Raw genomic sequence first — 18,689 nt, 5'->3', positions numbered from 1 at the left:
ATTTGTCAGACAAATCTGCCAGCAGGACCCTTACCAAGGCCACCTTAGCCTATTGATGGAAAAATGTCAGTCTCTCGATGGTGTCTGTGGGGCAGGATGATGCAGCATTGCCGTTTCCTTTCTCTCTGCATCTGCTTGATGTTCGTTCTTTATCCTTTTATGTCCGGTCTTCGCATCTGTGTTCATACATCTCTTCTTCATTCCTAGATGATACATATCCTCTTTCTCATCAGAGGATTCAGAAGGTATCCAAATCTTGCTGTCTTATATTCTTTTTTTTTTTTTCTCCCTGATTGAGGGAGCATGTTGCTCCTCAGAGGAGTCAGAAATTATATTGATCTTCCTGCCACGACCTGCCTTGTTCTTCTCCTTCTTCATGGAGATTTTTTTTTCTCTCTTCCGAACAAGATACATCCCTCATTCTTTTCTATATGGCCAGCATTTGCAGAAGTGTGGCCAAGGTGCCCAACCTCAGTGCTCAAGCCAACCTAAAAGTCCATTAAATATATCCATGCTTGGTCCCAGGTGATATCTTTAAACCCTGGTCTGTTAGGGTGGATTGCGTTTGGGAACCTTGGCAGTTGTTGCATGCATTAAGTAAGGTTGTGCATCTTAATCATTTAGCCTAGAGAAAAAAAAAACCCGGGCTATCACAGGGAAAGTAATGGTTTAGCCTTACAACACCTAAAAGTGTTTATCACTTGCATGATCGTCCATGAGCGCCACATTTGTGCATTCATGGGGGAGATTTTACTACGATGGGAGTTCTATTTCAGATGGGATGTTGCTATGGGCAACCAATCGGATACTATCTATTCTCTTCTAGAAGTTGCTAAATAGTTCATTCCGATTGGTTGCCCATAGCAACATCCCATTTTAGTAAATTTCCCCCTTGGTCTTTTCTGTTTTGAAGCACACCTGCGATGTGTGCCGAGCAGTGTTTTGCCTATGCTTATAGACTATCTTAGTAGGATAGACATTGCATGCGCTGTGTGTCTGAGCGGGCGATGGCAACACGCAGGATTGTGCATCGCTATAGGGTGTACACACAAAGCCATCTGTACTTACTTTCTAAGCGATCTCAGCCCATCAGGGGCCGCCCTATACATTTGAAATCTCCTACCCACTGCTGGCCTCTCACCGTGTCTGCTAATGGCAGAGGAGGCAGTGGTGGGCTAAGGGCAGACCCTGAACACCCCTGATCATGGCCACACTGAACGTTTGAGTAAACCCTCTGATCGTTTACTCAATCGTTCGGTGTGTGACCACGATTGGGAGTGTTCTGGATTTAAAAGGAAATTGGGTAGATATCAGATTGGATCCGATATCTATCCATGCGTGGGCACCTTTAACTATACTAGTGCTGTCTATTTATTGAAGATGGGATGTCGCTATGGGCAATCGATCAGATTCTATCTAAAATCTTCAAGAAGGTGCTTAATGATAAGTAGATTATGATTGGTTGCTATGGGCAACATCCAATCTTCAATAGAAGTCCCATCTTCATAAATAAACCCCTATTAATGTATAATAAGTTGCTTCATATATACATTTTTGGTTTATATTGTTGACTTATTGTGATGCCTATAGTGTCACAAATGTTTATTCGGTATGTAAGTATGATTCAATGTGTTTGTGAATTTTATATCTGATTCCATTTTGCCCTCCCTTTTTTTTCTGTATAGTTCCCCCAAATTTATTAGTACTAAACTTTAAAAAAAATAACCATTGATAAAAATAACAAAAAACCTAACTGAATTATGTAATTCTGATGCTGGAAATACCTGGCAGTGAGCTTACATGGTGTTTTCAGGCTAGTGGCTTTGTGTCACGTGTTATGCCGTAGTAGGGCTGCAAAAAATCAAACCTATCACCATCCACGCATGATTGTGTACACTTTCACCTCTGCCCACATGAATAGATGTGCGTCTCTCTCCACATTCCAATAATGTCATGTTACATGTCCAGTCCCACCAGAGGCTCCCACAGTAAAACAAATTGCAAAGTCCTAAAAAATGTACATAAGTCATTGCTTTAACTTGCATTGTTTCTACTTTCTTTAGAGCTTCTTCTGAAAATTAACAAACTGAAGACCCAGAGATGTCTGTAAGTCACTGCAACATAATATTTTGTATACAAATGAAAACCTAAAATGTATGTATTCTTAAAAGTGAATTGTACTCTTCTTGTCTCACTTATACCCAGTGTGAACAATACTGCTTCTACCTGGCATTTAAATGCCAGGGACTGCAGTGCCAGACCCCCGTTTTCACTGCTAGGCGAATTACCAGGTGAAGCAGTTCTAACTGGTAATTTGCCTTTCAACACGGGTTTCTTTGCAGTGTGAACAGGTCAACACAGGTTGGCTTACCCGGGTAAAAAGCAGGGTTGGAGACCCGGGAATTTCGACCCAGGTTGTGCAGTTCACACTAGGAAAAAAACCTGTGCTGAAAGGCAAATTACCAGGTCGATTTTGCTGTTCCTAGTATGCAGATATTGCTGCATAACTCATGTAGGTTGTAAATATATGTAATGTCTCCCCCCTTTTCATCCCTGTTTGATGCTGCACTGTAATCCACAAAAAAATCCTAGTGTGCGCAAGCATACATGGCCAATAAAGTTGATTCTATTCTATCTATTTAGTATCTATTTAGTATTCTTACTGGTAAAAATATTACTTGGTGTCCATGGGGAACATTTTAATTATTACAAAATCTCTAGAATATGTTGGCATGACAGGGTTTCCATAACACAAAATCAGAAATAACGCCACTCCCTGGTATTTTTGTAGAGTGCATTTTGTAAGTATACTGAGCATATCTGCATGTGTAATCCCTATAAACGGGATTTCTGCAATAAATACTTTGCATCAATAACGTGTAGACTATTTGCTATACAAACTTTTCTCACGGGAGCTGTGTCTGCGCATGATGAATATAATCAGGGAGCTTCCGTTGTGACTTCATGCATACCACACCAAATGCTTAAATTATTGTTTGCTAGAGTCTCGACAAGCGCTCCATTGTAGGTACAGTAGCTGTGTATAGGCATTCTTGTTCTCTGTGACCCTTGCTGAATACCTGAGGTTTAATATTTCAGAGCTGATAACCAGTGTGACAATGAATGCCTTATGTTTTTCCAAACTTTCCCATTGAATCTAATGATCTCCAAGAGACTGGGCCACAAACCATGATTGCCAATGCAATTCTTAGCCAAGCTGTCAGTCATTTTACAAAAAAAACCTGCAGATACAATTTTAACATGTCTCAAGCCAACTTTCTCACGGTTAGGCACTAAAGAGAATTTTGCATTTTATTTTTTCTGGCGTCATTTGCCTGGTACTTTTTTAAATTTTAAAGGGCACAAATACATGGTCTGCTAGATAGAACTCCACTAGTACCCAGCTATTGGTAGAAGAACATTTAAATGTGAAAATAAATCCGTAATTTATTGTGTGCATTCCTACCATTTTTCTGTAGTCAGTCTTTTCTGTACGTCATTGTTTTGCAATTTTATTTGATTTTGGCTACAATACATTTCCAGGAAGGTGTGGAACACGTCATTGTTTGGCGATGGTAACCTGTTTGTTACTTAGTGAAATACTTCCCATTGTAGAATCACTGTTGCTTTTTTGACTTTACATCCAGTGTGTATGAAGGAAAATACTATGCAACTTATTTATTTGTGTTTATGTAGGGATGCCCAGAGACTGGAAGAATTTTACTCTAAGAACCAGCAGCTGCGGGAACAGCAGAAAGCACTTCATGACACTATCAAAGTACTGGAAGACCGGTAAGGATTACTTGTGACGTGTCTCAGCCAAAAGTTTCTCATTGAGAAACTCGGAAATAATTCTAAAATAAAATGTGCTTAAATGTCACCTTTCGCTTCAGTTATGAGGTGATAAACAGTCTGCATATTTTATGATTGCCAACCACACGCACTGGTTTTTCTTATCTTATTAAAATTATTTTATTTTTTTCTGGACCACCATCCAGCAAATGCCGTTCAGCACCCTAGGGCTGCCATGTTACACAATTTAATGAACCACTGGTGTACTGAAACTAAAAAGCTATGGTGACTACATACATTATAGCAGCTAAAATATATTGAAATGTTGCCTAAACGTCTAGATTTATATTATAGCCATTTGAGTTGCAGTACTTACGATACAGTAGACTGGAACAACAAAACAAGGGAATACAAAACAAAGTCCCACACCAGAATCCATCAAAAAAATGGCAAATAGCAAAATTAGACAAAAAGATCTCTCTTGTAAAGAAAAAAAATTAGAAATTAAGCATAGAAATGTGGTTACAATTGTTTTATAGTCATTGGGCAGTATTCAATGTAAATATTCACGGCGTGCAGTGAATCCTGTTTAGGATTCGCTGCACAGTCGCCCGCCGGGTTCCGGAGCCTCGCTGTCCCCCCTATTCAACGTTTTTTTTATTAAATATATATTCATGTGCTATAAGCACATGAATAAAAATAGCATGCCCCTTCACAGAATAAAATTCCTGATTTTTTTTTTTTTTTTTACACCAAATGTAAAACAACAACTTTATTTTAAAAGTTCACTTTCCACTTCACCATGAAAAGATGGCGATTTGCTACACGGCGACACACGGCGAAAATCACTTAGAAAGACGGCGAGAAGTGCACGTTGAAAATGGCACAAATTCACCGTGAAACAGGGCGAATTATCCTCATTGAATACTGCCCACTGACTTTATGTGGGACAGACTTTCATAAAAATATGGCAGCATGCATTTATAGGAGTATTTTTTATTTTTTTCCGCAAACCCCATGTATGGCTTGTTTGTGTTCCTCCTCTCTCCTGTCTTTTAAGCCTTTGCTGGTGTAAACTACCTACCCCGGTCTAGGGGGCAGGAAATAGAATAGGAGGAGCCTTAACTCTAATGCACAGACTCCACAGCACCATCAGTACCGTCCTCCATGGAACAAGAGAAACAGATTTTTCAAGTAAAAACTGAAAGCCTATTTGGGGGAAACAAGTGCTTATTTTATTTTTAAATAGACAAATACACAAAAACAATAAATTGATATACACACTACCATTGACATCGCTGAAGTATATGAACACAATAGGGTAGGGAAAAAAGAAAGAACAGTACATATAGTTCAAACCAAATTCTTGATTGACATTGCTTTAGTACTTTATAGTTTGTCTAAAAGTAGTTTTGCATCTTGTTTTCCTTCCTGGTTTAGTTCTTTGTAAAATTTTAATGGAGTGAGGAGACAAAATAAAGTTGGTAATTTCCCTGGAGGAGACTGAAGTCCAGGGTTGTGTCCTTTCACACATACAGAAATCCCGGGTTGATATGCATACACAAGCAAAAACCCGGGATTCTACAGTATAGTCTGAAATGGGTATAAATAACTTTGTATTGATCTTGGAATATATGGTAAATGTATGTGCTCTTATTTCCACCAGGCTACGGGCAGGACTGTGTGACCGCTGTGCAGTGACAGAGGAGCACATGAGGAAGAAACAGCAGGAGTTTGAAAACATCAGACAGCAGAACCTAAAACTCATCACTGAGCTCAGTGAGAATTTCCCCATGTTCTGCATATTCTGTAGATCACCTACAACAGTCTCTTACCTGCCTTTTAAAGTAATGTCTGCTTGTGTGTTTGTATTTTAGGGGCCGATTCAGGTTCACACCTAGTGAACCGAATTCGGCCCCGATAGTCGGGGTTTGCATGTGCAAACTCCGACTGCGAGCGGCCGCGCGATTTGCTCCCTCCCCGGACAGTTCGTTGTGGGGAGGGAGGGGCGAGTGCGGTTGCGGCGATGGGCCATGGGAATGCCCAGTGTTTTATGGGTATCCCCATGAAAACGCTGGGCTTCACATGGGTATGTGGGCGGGCGGCTGATGTCACATGACGTCGGCCACCCTCCGTATTTTCGTCCTGGTGGCTGCAAATCTTATATTTGCAAAGGAAGGGCAAATCATTTTGTGGTCGCCAACATGCGAGAGGTCTTGTCTTCCTAACACATGATTGCGGGGGAATGCGTTGCAGCTTACAGAGTCAATCAGAATGACCCTCTTAGTTTAAAGTAACGGAGCATCTGCTAGGACATTGGGAGAAATACCCTTTGTCCTGTGACCACAGCCGTATAACAATTGAGCAATCTAGCAACCAGTTTCTGTGCTAGAACCTGATTTTTTTTTTTTTTTTTTTAACTGTATTAACATACTAAACCTTGGTTCTCTGCACACAATCAAGAGCTTGTTTAGCCATCCTACTCACATGTGATTCCCAGTACTGTATTGCAGAACCCTAGGACAAGAAGGCTTCATAAAGCACTCAGAGGTACTGGCATGGAGGAACATGCTTCTCAAATGTTATAGTTTCTGGTAATGCAGTCCTATATTGACCAATGAATGCTGCTTCTGAGTCAGTTGCAGTGGCTGTATTGCAAGTAGTTGCAGAAGCCAGATTTGCTTAAGTTATGCAAGTTTCCATAGGGATAAGGCAAGAATCCATGTGGCTACAAGCAGAAAACAGCTCTACTCAGTGTTTTTCAATCCACAACGTTGTCATTCATAATCTTTGCACCAACAACATGGTAGGTGCAAGAGATCTGTAAGAAACAGGCTTCCCTTCCCTGTATGTATGTGGGATCATGCTCTACACACCCATGACACTCCCACAAGCCAAATGTTCCATGCAATCACATTGTTGCCACTCTGTTTTCAACCGGAAGCTCCCATTTCACAAAAGATTTCTAAAATGACATTTACACTTTACACGTCCAGTAACAAGAACCCTAGAATCTCCACCAATCTGTCCCAAGAGGAAGATTCAGACCTGATTGCAGGGCTGCAACTTTTTACAGCCCAGCGATCAGTTAGCAGCCACCCCCCACACTGCCATCGCAGCCATTCAAATAGGGGGAAATCCATTTGAAATCACTCACCACTGAGTGAATTTCCCACCCCGTTTTCTGCACCGCATAAGTCTAGATTTACTCAACGCTACAATAGCCCTTTGGAGATTAGGGCTGTTGCTGACATCAGTTGCCTTACCTCCCAACGGCCGGGCCCGACTGCGTTCTCTTGCCACACGAAAACGCCTCCTGGCTGTCAATCAGCCAGCATACGGCCTTCAGTCACAGGCCGTCGCTGGTTGTGGCCGCACAGGGGGCTTGCACACTATAAAAGTGCACATGTGCGGTCCTCTGATAATCGCCAGGGCTCAGAAATTGCAGCGCTGCGTTCAGGGCTGAATAGGCCCCCATATGACAGTAGCAATTTACCTGAACTAAGGATTTCTTGCATGCCTACACTAAAATTACCAGTTTTCTTTATGTTTCCCACAATATTTTGTGTGCTGTGTATTCTTGTCTTGTTACAGTGGATGAGAGGAACACACTGCAGGATGAGAACAAAAGGCTTTCAAAGCAAGTGGAGCACATGCAAAAGGCTAAAGAGTGAGTTTGTGTTACATTGCCAGAGTACATGCTGAGCCTTTTCTTTGGGCAGCCACAAGTCCACCAGACTGCAATTACTTGTACAGCTACAGAAACATTTCCTCTATTTAAGGCTTTGCAGAAGCTTCCTGAATAAAACCGATTAGAGCTTTCTATTGTTACTTAATCTGCCCTTTTAAATGTTTATAGTCCCTGTATCAATATGTCTGAAAACCATGCTGGGAATTTTCCAAGCTATCCTTTAATCTTAAAATGATAAAGTGGTAAATATGACTTTATTCTCAGGAACTTCATACTGTAGATTTAAGCCAGTGGTTCCCAAACTATTTTCAGTCACGGCAGATTAGAGTACCAGAACTTTCTTTTGTGGCACCCCAAGCAAAAAATTTCTTATTGAGAAGTGTAAAAATCTTAAATTAAGTAAATTGTGTTTGTGTTATCCTTAGGTTTAATAATGTAGTGCGGGACATGATTTGCCTCTGCTTGTACACTTTTTTTTATGATTGGCAGCGACCAGCACTGGTTTTTCCTACTCTATTGACCTTAAATAATTTGAATTGGTCCTGGACTACCAACACAAGGCGCCCCCCTGTAAATGTTCCACGGTACCCCAGGGTGTCATGTCACACATTTTGGGAACCACTGATTTAAGCATAAAAACAGTTTTGTAAACCACACACAATACATGATCATGGTTCAGTATGTTAGTGAATCAAAGCTGTGACCAGTGTTTTCATTTAGCTTTAATAGTGTACACAAGGGGTATTTAACATTCTACTGAATGCCACACATCCTACCATGCCCTGCTACAGCTTTCCTATTCGGGCATGCTAAAACTGTGGCAGGGTATGCTGACATATACGGTTCCACTGCAACTGAAGGGCCCCATGTTGAATATCCTCTGTGTACATAATTGATAGCAATTGCTTCGGTTCTGTATGTCTATGCTGGCTTATTGTCTAGGATTTTAATTTACTCAACCTCCTAAAAGCTCTACAAAATAAAAATATAGTATAGAATCAGAATTGGAAGTACAAATAAATCACCACATTCTCTCATTTTCATTTTGGCATCTTATACAGTACTAGTGAGCCCGCTCGAAGCAAAAGCTTCTAAAGCAAGTCTGTTACCTTTTGGTGTTTGTGCATGTGTGAGAAATAGATGTATTTTCACTCTCTGCTGCCAGCAGATGGCAGTGTTTTGGAGACTCATGGACACAAGACATATATTGATGATTAGAGACAGGATTATATGCAACAAAAAAAGCTTGAAATATGCATGAAAAATACTTAAAATATGCATGAAAAGTGTTAAAATATGCTACATTAAAGAACAAAAAAAAAGTAATTTTTAACTTATTTATTTAAAAATCAGCATACAATTAGTTGCAAATAAACCTCAAAAATAGGCCCACAGCATCTGCAGATGTCAGTATGCTGGCTGCTACAGAATACTGCAGTGTCCAAAGCCCTTCTTGCATCAACTACACGGACCCTCATCTCCAGCGCAGATGGATCAAATGTCAGCATACTGTAGTGTGTGAGGGCAGCTCAGTGGAAGGCTTCCTCCCTGTGCCGCATACTCACTGTGACATGGCATTTTCTCTGTGCCACGTGATGTCACAACCCTTCTGCCCACCCCCTCTGCTGCAGAAGTCTGTCTCTTGGTGTAAAGTCCCAGGCCAGGGGCAGGCAAAGGTTCAGGAGCTTCGTAATGGTATCCACCCTGACTGACTTTTATCAACATGGATTGGCAGCCTAGAGCAGTGTCAGACATATCGTACATCCAAGGCTCCCCACTCTGCGCAGATATTAACCCAGCCTGCACACTCTACCACTACCTGGCCAGCAGCAGCAGGGCAAAGCAGTGCTGTGACTCGTGGGTGGGAAGAGGGCGGTACCTAAAATATGCACCATCACTAGATTTTAGGTAAATATGCATTAACCAGTGAGAATGGGCAAAATATGCAAATGCATATGCAAATGCATATAATCCTGTCTCTATTGATGATATTTTAGCCCCTCCAAGACATTTGCAGACCCTCCAACATAACCCATTCAATTAGCTACAAAGTGTTCTACTCTTGGACTTTCCTCTTAGTTTATGATTGCGGTCACCTGTGGTGAAACGCCTTTGTTATTAAATAACTATTTCAGCACATCTGTTTCTAATCATAAATTAATAGCGAAGTCCAGAAACACAAATTTGTATCTAATGAAGTTGGTTTTATACTAAATGTTTAAAGAGAAAAAAAGGCCTTTTGGTGCTCTCTTAGCTTGTACATTTTCTGTTTGCCAGCACAACACAAAAGAGCCATGAAGAGGTGGCGTCAGATCCTGGTGATGTTGAGGATGGTGTTATCCCTGATTCTCCAGTCAGTTCTTTATCTGTAAATGTGGTCAGCAGAATGCGCAGGAGAAAAGCTAACAAGCACGTGCGGTATACAGAACACCCTCAAGATGAATCACAGATTTCTGATTGTACAGCTGGTAAGTGTGATATGTTCTGTCACTTCATAGGCCAGGATGCCATGCCTAATGAACTGTATAAAAAAGGCCCACTATAATACTGCATATGATGAAGTATTCTGTTAAACAGGACAATATGTGCATGTGATTTTAGTTTTTTTATTTTTACTTATTTTGCAAAAATCCCCAAAAACTTTTGTAAAATTAAAAAAAAAATAACAATAAGAATAATAATAATGGATCAAAGCTACAATACTGGGACTCAAATACCAGCTATTCTCAAATCTCAGGTTCCTGCAGGATGGCCTCCATTATGGAGGCCTACAGCAGCCACATACTTATCCTGCCCCCTCGGCACAAATAAACTAGATAACATTTGTGTATTGTAATAGTGAAAACCTATGTAGCCTCAAAATAGATAAATAACTAGATGATGAAAACAAGCTTAGTAGAAAAAAAAGTTAAACGTATCTTATGCAAGCATTCGGTCACCTTGTAGTGTCAGACCATGTGCCTTATTTCTTGATGCATTAAAACTAAAAATCTATTATATGGTTGATAAATTGATACCAAGTAGATGAACCTGGCATGAGTAATTGGATGAGATTGCTACTCTGGTCTGACCACTCACTGAGTAGTTTTTGCACAGGATGCAAATAGTAACTGGAAACATGCAGATCAGTGTAAACCTGATCGCTTTGTCCAATGCAAATAAAATCTAAAAATACCTATGCGCCTGCTGTAAAAGTACAGAGGTCAGGGTAGGTGAGTTGTAAAATAAATATTGAAATAAATAATACATATATGGTACTTTATATCTCACTACAAAATTGTTTACAGGAGGACCAATCATTAACTGGAATGTCCAAGAATTTAATAAATATATAATGTCCAGCCTTATGATCTGCCAGTCATTAATTCAAATCTAACTTTTGTTTTATTGGTCTCCCATCAATTACTACATAGGTTAGCTTCCTTTATATCTAAAATTAGGATGGGAGGTTACATGACAAATGCTTTTAAGAATATCTAGAAAAGTGTCAAATGCATCCTTTTGATATTGGATAATTCACAATCTCTGACCTGTCCTGGCCAATGTACCAACAATATGTCTGTGAACGGGATCGGTCAGACATATTTCATAGGGTGTGCAAAACAGCCAATGGCCGACATCGTGCTTTGTGTGGGGGCGATCCGCTGATTGCCTGAACACCTGCACCAGAGCAGTTGGTGATTGACTGTTCAACTGGGCAAACACATGCAGACATGTATGCCCTGATAGATTGGGCAGCATGTCTGGAGAACATACATATTAGGCTTGTGTGTACCAATCCTAACTCCTGGATTGAGACTTTTACAAAGTTGGACTAAGACATGATAGGCCCTCTGGGAAATGCAAGCCAGCCTGTGCGCTGTAACGTTACATGTATAATTAAATTGCACAGTCTGCATCTCAAACCTGGTACCTAGTGGAGGAGGTGTATCCACAGGCAATGGGACACCTACCGTGGGGTTTGCACCCTGTACAGGTTTGGATCGAGATCTTTATGTGGCCTTAACATTTTTTTATATATAGTAGACTGTTAGGGGTAAGGCATATTTTGGTAATTTCCCTGGCAACTCGGCTATCACATTAGCATATCCCCAAGCTCCTTGCAGTCTGGTACATGTATATGCTGTTGTGGGTGAATTGAGGGTGAAGTTTGTATCATATTTTGGGTGTTTTCCAGACATTTCAAGAGTGGCATAAATGGAGGGAATATGGTTCCTCTCCATGACATTCCTACAGCTTACCTTACCCATGATATTTATATCTCAATAATATTAAATAGATCTACTCCATAGAAAAGGTTTGAATAAACATTTATCAAGACTTTTTCACATTACTAGAATACTGCTTTTGCTCCCTGATATTTCAAGGATTATACTTTTTTTGAAAACTCACTGTTTCACATTAGTCATGCTCTAATTCCACCTCAAATATATTTAACCTTCCCGCTCCTTAGTTTTATCCCAACATGTGCTCCAATACCTCAATTCCCCACACATAACAGTACATGGAATATAGTCCAAGTGGTTCTCTGCTTCAGGGAATTCATGCAAAAATTGCATAGTCTCTTCCAGTGAAGGCTATAGGGTAGATACCATGACTAAGGGAACATATAGTGGAAGATAAGTCCTGATTAGTTATGACATGTACCCCTTATGCTCCCATTTTTCATGACGTGTACCCCTTCTCCACCATGAGGGGTATTCAGCGCTATGATGGCGATCAGTGCCGATAGCCCGCCATCAGAATATTTGACTCCCTACCCTTCACTCGCCATTTCCACCTCACTGGTTCCTTTCAAAATCACACATTGGGTGTGTCTTTTTTTGGCAAGTATACTTGAGACTGAATGAGACTGCTCATTCATTTTAATCTCCTGGTGCATCCTACCTGCATCATGTAGCAACTTGATGCAATTTCTGCAAAAGATACCCAAACGCTAGCTTAGTTGACCTAGACATAGCCGCTCACTTGCACCAGGCGTCTCACACTGCGTGGCATATTAAGGTTAGATGTAGATCTATATCCACCACATGCCTCCTTCAGCAATGGCAGGCCCCTTACTCCTGCCTCATGTCTTCACTCAGCAAGGGCATGCTCTCCTTTATTACCTGTGACAGTTCCTCCCTCATCTGTGGCATGCATCCCTTATGCCCTGTCACAGTTCTACCCACAGCCATGTATCCACTAACCTCACCATCTCCCCATATTCTTCCATAGCTCCACCTCTGTACAAATCCATAACTTCCTTCTGTCTATTATTGCCCACCCTAAGCCAAATATGAGATGGCATGAGGGGATCCCATTACTGATTATTAGAGACAGGATTATATGCAACATAAAAAGCTTGAAATATGCATGCAAATATGCATGAAAAATACTTAAAATATGCATAAAAAGTGTTAAAATATGCTACATTAAATAATAAAAAAAGTAATTTTTTACTTATTTATTTAAAAATCAGCATACAATTAGTTGCAAATAAACCTCCAAAATAGGCCGACAGCATCTGCAGATGTCTAATGCTGTATACAGGATTTTTTTTCTTCCTGGCTGCTACAGCAGACTGCAGCGTCCAAAGCTCTTCTTGCATCAACTACACGGACCCTCATCTCCAGCGCCGATGGACCAAATGTCAACATAGTGTGTGAGGGCGGCGCAGTGGAAGGCTTTTTCCCTGCGCTGCATACTCACTGTGACACAGCATTTCCTCCGCGCCGCGTGATGTCACAACCCTTCCGCCCACCTCCTCTGCTGCAGAAGTCTGTCTCTTAGTGTAAAGTTCCAGGCCAGGGGCAGGCAAAGGTTCAGGAGCTTCGTAATGGCATCCGCACCGACTGACTTTTATCAACATGAATTGGCAGCCTAGAGGAGTCTAGAGGAGTCCAAGGTTCCCCACACTGTGGACATATTGCCCCAGCCTGCACACTCTACCACTACCTGGCCAGCAGCAGCAGCAGGGCAAAGCAGTGCTGTAACTCGCGGGAAGAGGACGGGGCCTAAAATATGCACCATCCCTAGATTTTAGGTAAAATATGCAATAACCAGTGAGAATGAGCAAAATATGCAAATGCAAATATGCAAATGCATATAATCCTGTCTCTACTGATTATATACTTCTGAAACAAATGTTTCAATGCTGAAAGTGACATTTATTTTAATGTCCTTGTAAACTGAAACAATGTTGCAAACTACAAAAAGAAGAGTCATTTGTATTTCTAGTGTTCTCACTGCTCTTTTTAGCTGGATACAATCATGTTGCAAAGAAGTGAAGGTGAAGTAATACAACATGTTGGCTTGCACTACAGCAGTGATTTTTCAACCTTTTTACCTTGAGGCACACTAAATAAGATTTTAAAATTGATAAGGCCTACCATGAGATCCCCACAGGGCAAAACACATTGGCCCTCCACAGAAAAAAAAAATCTAATGGCCCCCATATAAAAAAAACAATCACACTGGTCCCCACAGGTAACAAAAATGTAACTGAAAAGACCAGTAAATAACAGTTGAGCTGGTGGTGACTGTAAACTGGTTTGGGCATCTCTAGATCTGGGGGCACACTTGAAAACAGCTCAAGGCACACTAGTGAGCCACGGCACAGTGGTTGAAAAACACTGCACTACAGTGTGTAGGTGATACTCAGCACAGATTTGCAATGTGCATGTTAGCTGTTGATCAACGAGCCACTATAACGCTTACATTTGTCTAAAATGTAGTAATTGCAGGTGTGCACACAAACACATTGCTGGATTCACGCCCTATGCTTTACTTTTAGAAAATTCTGCAAGCTGCGCAATTTCCCAGTTCCCTTCATAGAGCTTTTACCCTATTTGGGGAAATGTACAGTAGTAACCCTTGTACTGTATGAAAGAGAAGCAGATTGGCTGGTACTACACCTCTCTTCAAACTGACCTTGTTATAGGCTGTGTTTGAAAAGTGACAGCAGCTGGATTGGTTGGTACTTTATCTCTCTCCTTTATATCACTCTGCAAGGCTTAGTATATTCCCCACCCACCCCCCTCCCTCCCCAGCTTATTTTTCTATTCTATAAATATTGTGTCCACTATCCTACCTGAAACTAGTTCTCTTTTTTTTTCTTTTTTTTGCAGGCTCTGGAGCTAGAACATTTACCTCCACTCAAGTGAATATCAGAAAAGGAGAGACCATCTTGGTTGCTGATACCTGTGATTTAAACTTGTCCCCTCTCCCTAGTAAGTACTCAACAGTATAGTCAATAACTAGCATATACACCATACCAAGTGTGGATTTAACTGTTAAAAAGTATAATAGACTGTTTGAACTCTCGATTTAAAAAAAAAATAGCTACAAATTCTTTAAAATAAAGGCATTGGAAAATCCTCTGAGCCAATGACAATCCCCTTGTCAATACTGATCATATTTTTAAATCCCCCTTTTTTGTCAACACCCAAGCAATTACAATACCTCATAAAATGTAACTCCCTTTTAAATTATTCCGTTTTGTTTTCCAACATATTTCTCAAAATGATATCAAGAAACCGTAATCGATAAATTTCTATACAAGAAGCATGTAGTACTGATGATGTTTTTTCATCCAACAGCCAAGCATGAAGTGGATGATTTTGATGCAGCGAAACCAGTCTTCAACTTGGCTGCTGTTGTAGCGGAAACACTTGGTCTAGAAGCTCATGATGAGTCTGTAAGTGATTAAGTGCTGCCAGGGTTTTAAACATGTCATCTTCTCATTGGTCTGTCTACATTTCCCCTGTGAGTATTTCTAGTGTATTCATAAAAATGGGACATATAGATGTGTCTGCGACTCTCTAGCCTCCTTTCGTGTTAAACAGCCCTACTAGTCGTGCCAGGTGTCTTTTCTGCACCTTTTTCCATCAGATGGCGTTTTATTTGCAAAATGAATAGGGTACACAAATAACTTTTGCTGATTAAAATGATGTGCAGCGTGTCTATATTCAGGTTGTGAATGCACACAAGATGCTAGATTACAATGTTTTCCAGGAAAACACTGAAGCATTCAATTTCTTATGCAGAAACAGCATCAGTCACATCCTAATAGACATGCGGCATATCCTTTTAATCAGCAGATGCTTGTGTGTCCTGTTTTGTTAATAAGATGCTGTTTAACATAAAAAAGTTGCAAAAAAGACATCCGCAACTACAGAGTCACACGGTGCTTACTTGTTATGTATAACGCGACTTGTATTGCATGGTGGATAGATGTATGTGGACACACAGGTCATACAGAATGTAGGGGGTAAAACATGTCATGTAGAATGTAGGGGGTAAAACGGGTCATACAGAATGTAGGGGATAAAACAGGTCCTACAGAGTGTAGGGGATAAAACGGGTCATTCAAGGAAGTCTAAACCATAATCTTTCTATATATGCTGGAACCTTATTGTTACAAATATCTACAATTAGTGTGCTAGTTATTGCTCTCACCCCTAATCTGTGTTATGTAATGCTTTTTTTTTTTGACAATAACGTGTATGTATAGTACTATAATATTCTCTCTGCATTGAACAAATACCAATGCTTGAATTGCATTAAAGCTTTACCTATGGTGTCTATCTGCAAGCTGAAACTGAACCAATGACATTTCCGCAGATGTATGTAGGAATGGAGCAAATAGCAAAATCTTAGGTTTAATTATGATCAGCTTCATTCGCAGTTTGTCACAGTTAAAATTGCAACTGCTGTCTCCCGCATGCTGGGGGCCACACAGCACAGGGCAAGGCAGGCTCAGTCCTTTCCCCCAATTTAATTGCAATCGCAGATATCCAATTTGAATTGCAGAAATACAATATGCTCATATTTTTATGGTAGCACCCTGCCTGGTTGCAAATGCAGGGCCGCCATTTTCCTTCGTCCATCGGCTGTGTGTGACGTCACCCAGTCGCTGCGAACCACCCCAAACACTCTTCCAATGTCACGTCTTGTTCCTCACGCCAACACTCAATATGTGATTGCATCCTTCTGGGATGTTACCGCTGTTTGAGCTTTGTGTATGTGGGTGCACATGCACAGAAGTGTTAACATTTTCAATTAGTGATTTTTGCACTTTGACAACCAGTGCTCAGTCATGCCTAAAATGGGTGTGGTATAGGGGTCCGACAGTCGGGATCCCGACAGTTATTAGCCCGATGTCGGGATCCCTACTGGCCGCACCCAGACAGCATGGTGACCGTAGCTAAGCCCCTTGCGGGTACGGTGGCTCGAGCCACCTATTCTATTCTCCCTCTATGGGGGTCGTGGACCCCCACTAGGGAAAATAGCAGGTGGCCGTCGGGAACCTGGCTGTTGGTGTTTTGACAGTTGGGATCCCAACGTCGGGTGAATGCTTGTCTGGATCCTGTCCGGCACCTGCCTAAAATGCCTTGTCTACTTTTTTTTTTTTTTTGCATATAAATGTATCAATAATTAATGCTTCCCTTTGCATGTGCTTTTATCCAAGCAATCCCAGAGTGTATTAAGCAATCTCAGGACTAATACAGCCACAGGCCAGGTGCACAATAAGCAGGAAGAACACTCTCCAAGACACAGTGAGTTAGAGTAAGTCCTATGCGCTGATGTAACCTACTAACCAGCTGTTGCTGCTACATGTTTGAGCTTTGTGTTTATAGTTACGCATTAATAGTTACGCAATGTATTTTGCTTCAGGATAGTTTTATTTAATAAATGTATTGATTATTTACATCAATTACCCTAAAGTTAAGAAGACACAATAGTATTATGCATGACAAAATTCGGAGGCAATATTTAATCATTATGAGTTAGTGTTTTGTGTGTTTCATAATAAACTCTATATTACATTAGAAGTGTTATAGTGTACAGCAATTCATGTGCATTAGCTGTCTGTTATGTATAGATCCTATTTGCAATGAAGCCTACCTCCAAATTCTCAGGTGTAAATGTCTTTTGATGACTAGGGGCATCACTGCTTGTTTCTTTATTAGAAGTGAGTGAACACTGGATAAACTGCAGTTTTTATCTGGAACTGGAGGAGTCTTGGCGCTATTAACTTTCATGGCCGCTCAGGCACCTATGCCTCTATACCCTGCTCCCTGCCAGGCCAGACAGTATTTTTTGGTGCCCTTGGCGTGTGCTGGATATAATAGATTTGGGAATAATTTTTGTACAGTTGCGCAAAGACAACAAAGCAGCTTAGACACTGATAATAAAGTTACACCAAAACTTCAAACAATTATAGACAAAAAGAAAAATCGATGTCTTGAGCGCTATGTCCAGCGGAGCATATGTAAGATCAAACTTACACTAGTTTGAGAACAGAGTCATATCGATTCCTCTCTTGTTTATATAGAGATGTTCTAGGACCCAAAAAATGAACACAGTCCATGCACTCCCCCTTTTCTTTCCTCTGTAAATAAAGGTATAAGGGTAAAAAGCATATAATCACCAGCCGGTGATAACAAATGGGGTTGGATCTCACCAACCACTCCTGTGGTAGTGCCGCTGAGAGGTACCGATTCAAACAGCCACTGGATACCAGGATGGACGGTGGATCCCACGATCAGGACAAGATGCTGTTTTCTCCAGCCACGGGTACAGCTGCTCTAGAGCATCCAGTGGGACACAGAAAACGCTTTGTGCAAGAAAAAGGAAGCAGTAACCTTTCCTGTCTCTGCACAGTTAGAGGACCTCACTGAATCTTGGACCTTGCCTTACAAGCGGTTCCAAATTTCTTAGAAAACTTTTTTCCCATCTCCCCTTCCAGTGAATTGTCCCATAGCTTCATTTGGTGAAGGCTACTGCACCTCTTTTATCAAAGGGGGCTTACTTTAAAAGAAGGCATTTTCTCAGCTACATACACTTCCATGCGTCCTGCTTTAGCCTTGCCTTTTTTTTTTGTGATGTTCTGACTCCTTATACAATTTTATCTGTTATCTACAATACATAGTGTCAGGTTTCGCCTTATCCCTAATGGGGAATTCAATTACAGGCAAATAGGGCAAATCAGGCCTTGCTGTGGAGTTTCAATGCTGATAATGGCAACCAGTCTCTACACCCCACAATTCCCCCCTCCCCCCCCCCCCCCCCCCCCCCCCCCCCACACACACACACACGCACACACACTTCCTTATTAAAAGAAAAAAAAAAACCTTTTGAACCACTCCCATCCAGTGGTGAGAATTTGTGGTCCTGAATTGGACAAACGTATTGGTTTTGGTGCTGACTTTAAGGCTGCTTC

The 18,689-nt window shown here is 41.0% G+C and overlaps 1 protein-coding gene across 2 annotated transcripts in view; it reads left to right on the top strand.

Annotated features, from left to right (window-relative positions):
* The window catches only part of RBBP8 (RB binding protein 8, endonuclease), a 51,790-nt gene that overhangs the window by 11,389 nt on the left and 21,712 nt on the right, over nt 1-18,689 (top strand). For both annotated transcript variants that reach the window (XM_083187525.1, XM_083187526.1), the window contains exons 3-10: nt 2,064-2,106; nt 3,697-3,792; nt 5,459-5,571; nt 7,387-7,462; nt 9,761-9,951; nt 14,593-14,694; nt 15,064-15,161; nt 16,935-17,032. In XM_083187525.1, coding sequence (XP_083043651.1) covers nt 2,064-2,106; nt 3,697-3,792; nt 5,459-5,571; nt 7,387-7,462; nt 9,761-9,951; nt 14,593-14,694; nt 15,064-15,161; nt 16,935-17,032 — 817 coding nt within the window. The remainder of the gene's footprint in view (nt 1-2,063; nt 2,107-3,696; nt 3,793-5,458; nt 5,572-7,386; nt 7,463-9,760; nt 9,952-14,592; nt 14,695-15,063; nt 15,162-16,934; nt 17,033-18,689) is intronic.

The sequence above is a fragment of the Crinia signifera genome, chromosome 5 (assembly GCF_055691185.1).
Source record: "Crinia signifera chromosome 5, ASM5569118v1, whole genome shotgun sequence".
NCBI classification, from domain to species: Eukaryota; Metazoa; Chordata; class Amphibia; order Anura; family Myobatrachidae; genus Crinia; species Crinia signifera.
The sequence above is the reverse complement of the archived record's forward strand: the minus strand, read 5'-3'. Positions and strand labels throughout refer to the sequence as shown.